A 12,055-nucleotide genomic window follows, 5' to 3' on the forward strand; every position below is an offset into this window, starting at 1 on the left:
CAGGATGGCTACCACAGCATTCTGCAGCGATACGCCATCCCATCTGGTTGGCGCTTAGTTGGACTATCATTTATTTTTCAACAGGACAATGACCCAACACACCTCCAGGCTGTGTAAGGGCTATTTGACCAAGGAGAGTGGTGGAGTGCTGCATCAGATGACCTGGCCTCTACAATCACCCAACCTCAACCCAATTGTGATGGTTTGAGATGCGTTGAGCAGCAGAGTGAAGGAAAAGCAACCAACAAGTGCACAGCATATGTGGGAACTCCTTCAAGACTGTTGGAAAAGCATTGCAGGTGAAGCTGGTTGACAGAATGCCAATAGTGTGCAAAGCTATCATCATTCATAGTTTTGATGTCTTCACTATTATTCTACAATGTAGAAAATAGTAAAAATAATGAATAACCCTTGAATGAATAGATGTGTCCAAAATTTGTCAGGTACTGTATATATCCATTGATTTTTGAAGAATATAACTTACAAATGCCTCCTGTTCTTAGTTCATCTGTCACACTCCGTGAGAACCCAAAATATAAACTTGAAATATTTAGGACAACTAATGCCTTGCCACCCACTTTGAAACTAACTGCAGCTCTTTGTGTGTCAGTCATTTCAGTTGCTGTAGTAGCTGGCGTGTACTCAAAGCCAGTGGCATGTTGTTAGTAAAGATGTTGTTAGTAAAGAATTCCCCAGCTGCTCTGGGGAATTCTTGATTTTACCTGGATTATGTAGGAGATGCTTCCATTAAAGAACACCTTTTGTGTTCTGTTAGACAGGTAACTCTTTATTCACAACATATTAGGGGGTGTAAAGCCATATCGCATACGTTTTTCCAGCAGCAGACTATGATCGATAATATCAACAGCCGCACTGAAGTCTAACAAAACAGCACCCACAATATTTGTATTATCAATTTCTCTCAGCCAATCATCAGTCATTTGTGTAAGTGCTGTGCTTGTTGAATGTCCTTCCCTATAAGCGTGCTGAAAGTCTGTTGTCAATTTGTTTACTGTAAAATAGCATTGTATCAGGTCAAACACCATTTTTTCCAAAAGAATACTAAGGTTTGGTAAAAGGTTGATTGGTCGGCTATTTGAGACAGTAAAGGGGGCTATTCTTAGGTAGTGGAATTACTTTTGCTTCCGTCCAGGCCTGGGGGCACACACTTTCTAATAGGATTAAATTGAGAATATGGCAATTAGGAGTGGCAATATCATCTACTATTATTCTCAGTAATTTTCCATCCAAGTTGTCAGACCCCGGTGGCTTGTCATTGTTGATAGAAAACGATCCTTTTTCACCTCTTCCACACTCACTTTATAGAATTCAAAATTACAATGCTTGTCTTTCATAATTTGGTCAGATACAGTATACTTGGATGTGTATTGTCAGCATTTGTTGCTGGCATGTCATGCCTAAGTTTTCTAATCTTGCCAATTAAAAAATCATTAAAGTAGTTAGCAATGTAAGTCGGTTTTGTAATGAATGAGACATCTGATTCAATGAATGAAGGAGCTGAGTTAAAAAAATCCAAACATTTCTTTGAAGGTGCTCCAAAGCTTTTTACTATCATTCTTTGTCATTTATCTTTGTTTCATAGTGTAGTTTCTTCTTCTTTTTATTCTGTTTAGTCACATGATTTCTCAATTAGCAATACGTCTGCTAATCAGCCAGACTTATTTGCCATTCCTTTTGCCTCATGCCTCTCAACCATACAATTTTTCAATTCCTCATTAATCCATGGGGATTTAACCATTTTTACAGTTATTTTCTTAATGGTTACTGCTTTCAAGCAAATTTCTGCAGCATTAAGCAAAGATGCAATCGATTCGAGCCTGTATCGCAACTGGCCGTGATTGGGAGTCCCATAGGGCGGCGCACAATTGGGTAGGCCGTCATTGTAAATAAGAATTTGTTCTCCACACATAGTGTTTGTTGTGTGTTCCTTCCAAACAACTCAACTTCAGTTTCATCTGTCCACAGAATATTTTGCCAGTAGCGCTGTGGAACATCCAGGTGCTCTTTTGTGAACTTCAGACATGCAGCAATGTTTTTTTTGGACAGCAGTGGCTTCTTCCATGGTGTCCTCCAATGAACACCATTCTTGTTTTAGTATTTTATGTATTGTAGACTCTTCAACAGAGATGTTAGAATGTTCCAGAGATTTCTGTAAGTCTTTCGCTGACACTCTAGGATTCTTCCTAACCTCACTGAGCATTCTGCGCTGTGCTCTTGCAGTCATCTTTGCAGGACGGCCACTCCTAGGGAGAGTAGCAACAGTGCTGAACTTTCTCCATTTATAAACAATTTGTCTTACCGTGGACTGATGAACATCAAGGCTTTTATCAAGCTTTATGCTTGATTTAGGCAAGTCAACAGTTCTTAATCTTAGGTCTTCTGAGATCTCTTTTGTTCAAGGCATGGTTCACATCAGGCAATGCTTCATGTGAATAGCAAACTCACATTTTGTGAGTGTTTATTATATTGCAGGGCAGCACTAACCAACATCTCCAATCTCTTCTCACTGATTGGACTCCAGGTTAGCTGACCCCTGACTCCAATTAGCTTTTGGAGAAGTCGTTAGTCTAGGGGTTCACATACTTTTTCCAACCTACATTGTGAATGTTTAAATTATGTATTCAATATAGATAAGAAAAATAAAATAATTTGTGTGTTATTAGTTTAAGCACACCGTGTTTTGTCTATTGTTGTAACCTAAAGGAAGATCAGATCAAATCTTTTGACCAATTTATGTAGAAATCCAGGTAATTCCAAAGGGTTCACATACTTTTTATTGCAACTGTAGATGAAACATTTGAATAGCCTGAACATATGAATGTTGGTTTGGTGTCTCTACCTTGAACGCTTTAATAGTTACTGTTGGTGGGTTATTTTATGGAAATGTGTGCAAATGTATATAGTTATACTATAGCTGTTAAAAGTTTTATTAAAGAATTTGAAGTTAGGATAGCATGAACAAGTGAAAGTTGGTTTAGTGTCTCTAGCTTGAACTGTTCAAGAGTTACAATTATTGTTGTTAGTTATTATATGCTAATATATGTACATTTCGTTAGTTATAATTTAAAGTGTAGACCAGAGCTAGACCAAAGCTAGTGCTAACCAGAGCTAGCTCGCTACGCCCAGGACCAGAGCTGGACCAGAGCTAGTGCAGACCAGAGCAGTAGTTGTGGTCATTAGTTGTGGTCAGTAGTAGTGTGTTTGTGGCCAGTAGTTGTGGTCAACAGTTGTGTTGTTTTGGTTATTAATTGTATGGTTCAGTAGTTTCGTGGTCAGTAGTTCTGTGGTTGTGGTCAGTAGTTGTGGTCAGTAGTTTCGGTTTGTAGTTCTGTGGTTCTGTAGTTGTTACGCGGAATGACGCTGGAGGGACGAAGCAGGTACGGGGAGTAAACATTTAATAAACAACTGACATGGATGAGACAGGAACAGCGTCAGAACTAAAACTAAAGACAAAAAACAATCAATGCAGCAGCGGGGAACAGAGCAAGTGAACAGACAAATATAGGGGAGGAAATGAACATGTGATAAGTGAGTCCAGGTGAGTCCAATAACGCTGAAGCGAGTGACGAGGGAAGGCAGGTGTGTGTGATGGATGGCATGATGAAGGGTCATCTGGCACCCTCAAGCGCCAGGGAAAGGGAACAGCGGGAGCAGATGTGACAGTTGTGGTCAGTAGTTTCATGGTTGTGGTCAGTAGTTGTGGTCAGTAGTTCCGTGGTTGTCGTCAATAGTTGTGGTCAGTAGTTCCGTGGTTGTGGTCAGTAGTTCCGTGGTTGTGGTCAGTAGCTGTGTGGTTGTGGTTGGTAGCTGTGGTTGTACTGTGGTCTGTAGTGGTCAGTAGTTGTGGTCAGTCATTTTGTGGTTTGGGTCAGAGGTTGCCGTGGTTGTGGTCATTAGTTGTGTTGTTTAGTAGTTGTGTGGTCAGTAGCTGTGGACAGTACTCATGGTCAGTAGTTGAGTGGTTGTGGTCAGTAATTGTGGTCAGAGCTTTTGCCAGATAATTTGAATGTTCATTTCTCTACCATAAGCCGGCTCCAACGTCGTTTAAGAGAATTTTGCAGTACGTCCAACCGGCCTCAAAACCGCAGACCATGTGTAACTACGCCAGCCCAGGACCTCAACATCCGGCTTCTTCACCTGCTGGATCGTCTGAGACCAGCCACACAGACAGCTGATGAAACTGGGGGTTTGCACAACTGAAGAATTTCTGCACAAGCTGTCAGAAACCATCTCAGGGAAGCTCACCTGCGTGGTTGTCGTCCTCACCAGTGTCTTGACCTGACTGCAGTTCAGTGTCGTAATCGACTTCAGTGAGCAAATGCTCACCTTCGATGGCCACTGGCACGGATTAATCCCTTTTTCAACTGTACCGGGCAGATGGCAGACAGTTATGGTATGGGCAGGTATAAGCTACGGACAACGACACAATTGCATTTTATTGATGGCACTTTGGATGCACAGAGATACCGTGACTAGATCCTGAGGCCCATTGTCGTGCCATTCATCCACCGCCATCACCTCATGTTTCAGCATAGTAATGCACGGCCCCATGTCGCAAGGATCTGTACACCATTCCTGGAAGCTGAAAATGTCTCAGTTGTTCCATGGCCTGCATACTCACCAGAGATGTCACCCATTGAGCATGTCAGGATGCTCTGGATCGACATTGAAGAGGAGTGAAACAACATTCCACAGGCCACAATCAAAAGCCTGTTCAACTTTATTTAAAGGAGACTTCTCGCTCTGCATGAGGCAAATGCAGTTCACACCATATACTGACTGGGTTTCTAATCCACGCACGTACTTTTTTTTAAGGTACAGTATCTGTGATCAACAGATGCATATCTGTTTACCCAGTGATGTGAAATCCATAGATTGGGATCTAATGAATTTATTTAAACTGACTGATTTCCTGAAAAGGACTGTAACTGTTGCATGTTGCATTTATATATTTTTTCAGTGTAGTTTAAAAAGTATAAAAGATGTAAAAAATGGTATGTAAGCAACTCAATCCAGCCCATTTTTAACCTTTGAATGGCATTTCTAGCTTAAATGGTGTAAAATAAGTAGCATTCCAGAATAATAATAATAAGATTAAGTATGTCGACGATTTAAAGTGGGGACTGTTGCTTCGCGAGCCCCATTAATAATAACGTAAAGTAAAAAATAATTAGTGCAATATTTAAAGTGTGGCTGCTTTTGCAAGCCACACTAACTATTACTTCCTAGTATGATGCAGCTGTCTTAAAAAGCAGTAATGTTTTATTCATTTGATGAATTCAACTCTAGTGATCTATAGAACTATTGGAAGTTTATATTTAAGTTGATATGTCAGTATATTATAGTGGAGATTTAAATTTGCGGTGGTTGACATAAGCGTTTATAAAATGATCATACTGCTTATGGATGTGTTATAATTTCTTTATGTAGGTACGCTTCGAATAAAGGAATGTTAAATTCCTTGGTGTCGGCCAGGCAATCAGCGGTCCATAAGAGAATGCTATGAAAAACTCACCTGATCAGAATCATTGACCGTGATCTTCAGACCACGGATAATCTCTCCCTCCGGAGGGTGTTCGTACATGGTCATCTCAAACATGTTCTGCGGTCCATTCTCCCCATAGAAGGTGGGGGGGTGGTTGTTTAGGTCTACCACCCGGATAACGACCGTGGTGACCCCATAGTCCATAAGGTTCCCCTCAGGGCTGACCTCAGAGGCCTGGACAGAGAGAGATGATTATTAGACCCTTATCATACCATGAAGTCTGAACCTGGTTTGAACCCATTTTCTGTTAAACCTTGTTCACACTGCAGGCCTTAATACTCAAACCAGTTTTGTTTTGGAATATAGACTGTCCAAACAGCAAGTTACAATTGACCAAATCAGATTTGTGTGTGTTCAGATAGTAGTCATTTCCTGACATGGCTATGCTAGTTTGTCATGGTAATGGCCTTTTTCAGTAGGCAGTTGCGTAGTATGATTGGTGGTGGTGCTCATGCTTCCTCTCAATCAGAAGTTGTTGTGTACCAAGCTAAGGTGAATAGCCACAGTAGTAAACTATCTAGCTACAGTGGCTTGCGAAAGTATTCACCCCCTTGGCATTTTTCCTATTTTGTTGCCTTACAACCTGGCCATTCCAAGACATTTAAATGTTTCCCCTTAAACCACTCGAGTGTCGCTTTAGCGGTATGCTTAGGGTGATTGTCCTGCTGGAAGGTGAACCGTCGTCCCAGTCTGAAATCTCTGGAAGACTGAAACAGGTTTCCCTCAAGAATTTCCCTGTATTTAGCGCCGTCCACCATTCCTTCAATTCTGACCAGTTTCCCAGTCCCTGTCGATGAAAAACATCCCCACAGCATGATGATGCCACCACCATGCTTCACTATGGGGATGGTATTCTCCGGGTGATGAGAGGTGTTTGTTTTGCGTAAGACAGCGTTTTCCTTGATGTCCAAAAAGCTAAATTTTATTATTTTATTATTATTTTTTATTATTTGATGAATATGCGCCTCCGGGGAGTAACATGGTGTCACGACTTCCGCCGAAGTCGGCTCCTCTCCTTGTTTGGGCGGCGTTCGGCAGTCGACGTCACTGCTTTCTAGCCATCGCCGCTCCATTTTTCATTTTTCCATTTCTTTTGTTTTGTTCCCTACATACCTGGTTTCATTTCCCAATCACACTACATGTATGTATTCCTCTGTTCCCCCTCATGTCTTTGTGTGAGATTGTTTGTGTGTTACGTGTTTTGTTACGCGCCAGGCTGGTGTTCGTTAGTTCCGTGTTATTTTCACGAAGCTTGTTTGAATTGTTAAACATTTAGGTTTTGTGACTGTTTTTGCGCGCTTTACACTTTGCCTTGTTGGCTGGAGATTTTTGACGCAGCTGCGTCCGTCTGTAATCTTTCTCCTGCCGAAATAAAGTGTGCACCTGTTCACAATTCTCTGCTCTCCTGCACCCGACTTCACCACAAGTACGCACACGCCTGACACATGGTCTTCTTTAGGAAGGTGTTTGATTTAATTGCCACAGAAACATCTGGCACTCTTATCTGTGGAGGGGATTTTAATGTGTCTGCTTGCTAAAAAGATCAATAGGATATTACAGGATTTAGGACTGCTTGATGTATGGTGCGACTTCCACGTCAGATAGGGAATATACCACATCATCTCTAGAGAAAAATATTAAAGCACAGAAACTGCTGAAATTACAGAAAACATTAGGAAGCTTAGAACAATATCATATTCATTTCACAGACCCTCTTGAAAAATGTGAGATTCAAAAGTTATAATAGGAAATTTACCAGATTTACGGTGAAGAAGTAGAGAAAAAGCTCAGGTTTCTGAAACAACAATATTATGAAGCAGGCACAAGGGCAACAAAATGACTAGCACGGAGACTCAGAAAACAACAAGCACAGAATACATTTGTCAAAATAAAAGACCCTAAAACAAAGAAGATTACATGCAAATTGGATGAAATACAGAATGCATTTGAATCATATTACACAAATCTGTACAAGCAACCAGAGAAGGCAGATGCACAGACAATAGAGCATTTTCTGAACTCACTTGATATCCCCTCAGTTGGGACAAAGCAAAATTATTGACTTACATCAGAAATAACCATTGAAGAAATGAATAATGCAATATCTAATCTAAAAGCAAACAAATCTCCAGGCACTGAAGGCTTCCTTTCTGAATGGTTCAAAGCCTTCAGAGAACATTCATGTTTGTTGCCCAATAATGTTTGTACCATGTTTTGTGCTGCTACCATGTTGTGTTGCTACCATGTTGTTGTCATGTTGTTTTGGTACCATGCTGTGTTGTCATGTGTTGCTGCCTTGCTATGTTGTCGTCTTAGGTCTCTCTTTATGTAGTGTTGTCTCTCTTGTCGTGATGTGTGTTTAGTCCTATATTTATATTTTGTTTAAAATATATTTAATCTCAGACCCCGTCCCCGCAGGAGGCCTTCTGCATTTTGGTATACCATCACTGTAAATAAGAATTTGTTCTTAACTGACTTGCCTAGTTAAATAAAATAAAATAACAACTACTAACATCTACTTCTGGCCTGTTTTCACTGGCCTTTGCGGGACGGGGATCTTCCACCATTGTGGAAAGAAGCCATATTATCTGTAATTCCTAAAGAGGGTAAAGATAAGAAGGAATGCAGTTCCTATAGACCTATCACAATTCTTAACATGGGTGATAAATTGTATGCATCAATAATAGGCAAAAGAATGGAGCACATTATACCAGATTTGAATGACAGGAATAAAACTGGTTTAATACAAAATAGACAGACACAGGACAGCATAAGGAGAACACTACATGTCATGGACCACATCCTGACCACATCACTCAGGGTAAGACAAGTGCTATATTAATCAGTCTAGATACAGAAAAAGCATTTGATTCAGTGGGATGGGATTATCTATTCAAAGTTATGGATAGATTTGGTTTCAACAAAGAAGTATTACAGTGCATCAAAACACTGTATTCATGTCCGACTGTTAGAATAAAGATGAATGAACAAGGGCCAAGACAGGGCTGTAATCTTTCACCCACGCACTTCACCTTGGACATTGAGCCATTAGCACAGGCAATAAAACAGGACCCATCTTTACAGGGAATAACAATAAGAGGCAGTGAACATCAGGTACACAGTACCAGTCATAAGTATGGACACACCTTCTCATTCCAGGGTTTTTCTTTATTTTTACTATTTTCTACATTGTAGAATAATAGTGAAGACATCAAAACGATGAAATTACACATATGGAATCATGTAGTAACCAAAAAAGTTTAAACAAATCAGAATATATTTTATATTTGAGATTATTCAAAGTAGCCACCATTTGCCTTGATGACAGATTTGCACACTCTTGGCATTCTCTCAACCAGCTTCATGAGGTAGTCACCTGGAATTCATTTCAAATAACAGGTGTGCCTTGTTAAAATGATTTTTTTGTGTGGAATTTCTCTCTTTTTTCATGCGTTTGAGCCAATCAGTGACAAGGTAGGGGTGGTATACAGAATATAGCCCTATTTGGTAAAAGACCAAGTCCATATTATGGCAAGAACAGCTCAAATAAGCAAAGAGAAACAACAGACCATCAATACTTGAAGACCTGAAGGTCAGTCAATGCAGAAAATTTCAAGAACTTTTAAAGTTTCTTCAAGTACAGTCACAAAAACCATCAAGCACTATGATGAAAGTGGCTCTCATGAGTACCGCCACAGGAAAGGAAGACCCAGAGTTACCTCTGCTGCATAGGATAAATTACTTAGAGTTAACTGCACCTCAGATTACAGCCCAAATAAATGCTTCAGAGAGTTCAAGTAACAGACACATCTCAACATCAACTGTTCAGAGGAGAATGTGTGAATCAGGCATTCATGGTCAAATTGCTGCAAATAAACTACTACTAAAGGATACCAATAAGAGGAAGAGACTTGCTTGGAACAAGAAACACGAGCAATGGACAACAGACATGTGGAAATCTGTCCTTTGGTCTGATGAGTCCATATTTGAGGTTTTTGTTCCAACCACTGTGTCTTTGTGAGATGCAGAAGAGGTGAACGAATAATCTCTGCATGTGCGGTTCCCACTGTGAAGCATGGAGGAGGAGGTGTGATGGTGTGTGGGTGCTTTGCTGGTGTCACTGTATGTGATTTATTTAGAATTCAAGGCACACTTAACCAGCATGGCTACCAAAGCATTCTGCAGTGATACGCCATCCATTTGGTTTGTGATTAGAAGGACTATAATTTGTTTTTCAACAAGACAATGGCCCAAAACATACCTCCAGGCTGTGTAAGGGCTATTTGACCAAGGAGAGTGATAGAGTACTGCATCAGATGACCTGGCCTCCACTATCACGCAACCTCAACCCAATTGAGATGGTTTGGGGTGAGTTGGACCGCAGAGTAAAGGAAAAGCAACCAAAAAGCATATGTGGGAACACCTTCAAGACTGTTGGAAAACCATTCCTCATGAAGCTGGTTGATGTTATCTTATTATTAAAGACCCAGGTTCAAGTGTACATCAATTGATGGATGTTTTACAAACATTTGGAACATATTCAGGGTATGTGGTTAACCTGTTTGGGATAGGGAGCAGTATTTTCACGGCCGGATAAAAAACGTACCCGATTTAATCTGGTTACTACTCCTGCCCAGAAACTAGAATATGTATATAATTAGCAGATTTGGATAGAAAACACTCTAAAGTTTGTAAAACTGTTTGAATGGTGTCTGTGAGTATAACAGAACTCATATGGCAGGCCAAAACCTGAGAAGATTCTATACAGGAAGTGCCCTGTCTGACAATTTGTTCTCCTTCTAGGGGATCTCTATCAAAAATACAGCATCTCTGCTGTAACGAGACATTTCTAAGGCTTTCATTGGCTCTCAGAAGGCGCCAGAAAGTGGAATGAGAGCTCTCCAGAGTTTTTGTGAGTGGTCCTGCTGAGAACAATGACACTGGAGCGCGAGTGCACGAGACGACTCCATGTTTTTCTTTCAGTGTTTGAATGAATACAACGTCACCCGGTTGGAATATTATCGCTATTTTACGAGAAAAATAGCATGAAAATGTATTTTAAACAGCGTTTGACATGCTTCGAAGTACGGTAATGGAATATTTTGAATTTTTTTGTCACGAAATGCGCCCGCACGTCAACTTTCGGATAGTGACCTCAACGCACGAACAAAACGGAGCTATTTGGATATAACTATGGATTATTTCGGACCAAAACAACATTTGTTGTTGAAGTAGAAGTCCTGGGAGTGCATTCTGACAAAGAACAGCAAAGGTAGTCCAATTTTTCTTATAGTAAATCAAATTAGCTAGCCATGATGGCCGGGCTATGTATTCAGAATATTGCAAAATGTGCTTTCACTGAAAAGCTATTTTAAAATCTGACACTGCGATTGCATAAAGGAGTTCTGTATCTATAATTCTTAAAATGATTGTTATGTTTTTTGTCAACGTTTATCATGAGTAATTTAGTAAATTCACCGGAAGATTGCGGTGGGTATGCTAGTTCTGAACATCACATGCTAGTGTAAAAAGCTGTTTTTTTTATATAAATATGAACTTGGTTGAACAAAACATGCATGTATTGTATAACATATATGCATGCTTTGAAAATGGCTGTGTGATTATTTTTGGCAGGGTACTCTCCTGACAATCTAATGTTTTGCTTTCGTTGTAAAGCCTTTTTGAAATCGGACAATGTTTTTAGATAAAGGAGAGTCTTGTCTTTAAAATGGTGTAAAATAGTGATATGTTTGAGAAATTGAAGTTTTTTCATTTTTGAGGTATTTGTATTTCGCGCCACGCTATACCATTGGATATTGGTGAGGCATTCCGCTAGCGGAACGTCTGTCCCTAACAGGTTTAATGTACACAAGACCCAAGCCCTACTATATAATTAAACCCCGCAGCAAGAGCTGAATAACTTCCAGTGGACCTCTTCATCCATTAAATAGCTTGGAGTAAATCTTCTAAAAGTTACACCCAAACTTTATGACAAGAATTACATTTCCATCAGCAAGAAAATATATGATGATCTGGACAGGTGGAATTCACTTCCTTTGGATCTTATTATTAGAATTAAAATATCAAAATGAACATCCTGCTGAGGTTACTGTAATTGTTCCAATCACTGCCCATAGAAATAACACCTAAACAGTTGGGATAGGGAATGGGATAAACGGTTATCACGTTTTATCTGGAACAGTATGAGGCCAAGAGTCATATATAAAACATTACAATTACCAAAAAACAAGGGGGGGGTATGGCCTTACCAAGCCTAAAATATTATTTTGTGTCAGCCCAATTGAGACATCTGGTGTGTTGGTGCAATTCAGAATACGAATCCAAATGGAAGGACATCGTGACTACTTTGACAGAGATACCTATACAGTCAGTTTTGGGTAATAAGGACATGGTAATAGAAATATACAATAGACTAAATCTGTGTATTAATTTCTCTCTTAAGTCATGGTTTAGGGTAGTGAAGCAAAT

General features: G+C 40.0%; 1 protein-coding gene across 1 annotated transcript in view; it reads right to left on the reverse strand.

Moving 5' to 3' along the window:
- Positions 1-12,055, reverse strand: part of LOC106578368 (cadherin-related family member 1a) — a 169,281-nt gene that overhangs the window by 83,668 nt on the left and 73,558 nt on the right. The window contains exon 11 of the mRNA XM_082965589.1: positions 5,537-5,740. Within this exon, the coding sequence (XP_082821715.1) occupies positions 5,537-5,740 (204 nt within the window). The remainder of the gene's footprint in view (positions 1-5,536; positions 5,741-12,055) is intronic.

This window comes from Salmo salar, chromosome 19 (assembly GCF_965601325.2).
Source record: "Salmo salar chromosome 19, fSalSal1, whole genome shotgun sequence".
In the NCBI taxonomy this organism is placed as follows: Eukaryota; Metazoa; Chordata; class Actinopteri; order Salmoniformes; family Salmonidae; genus Salmo; species Salmo salar.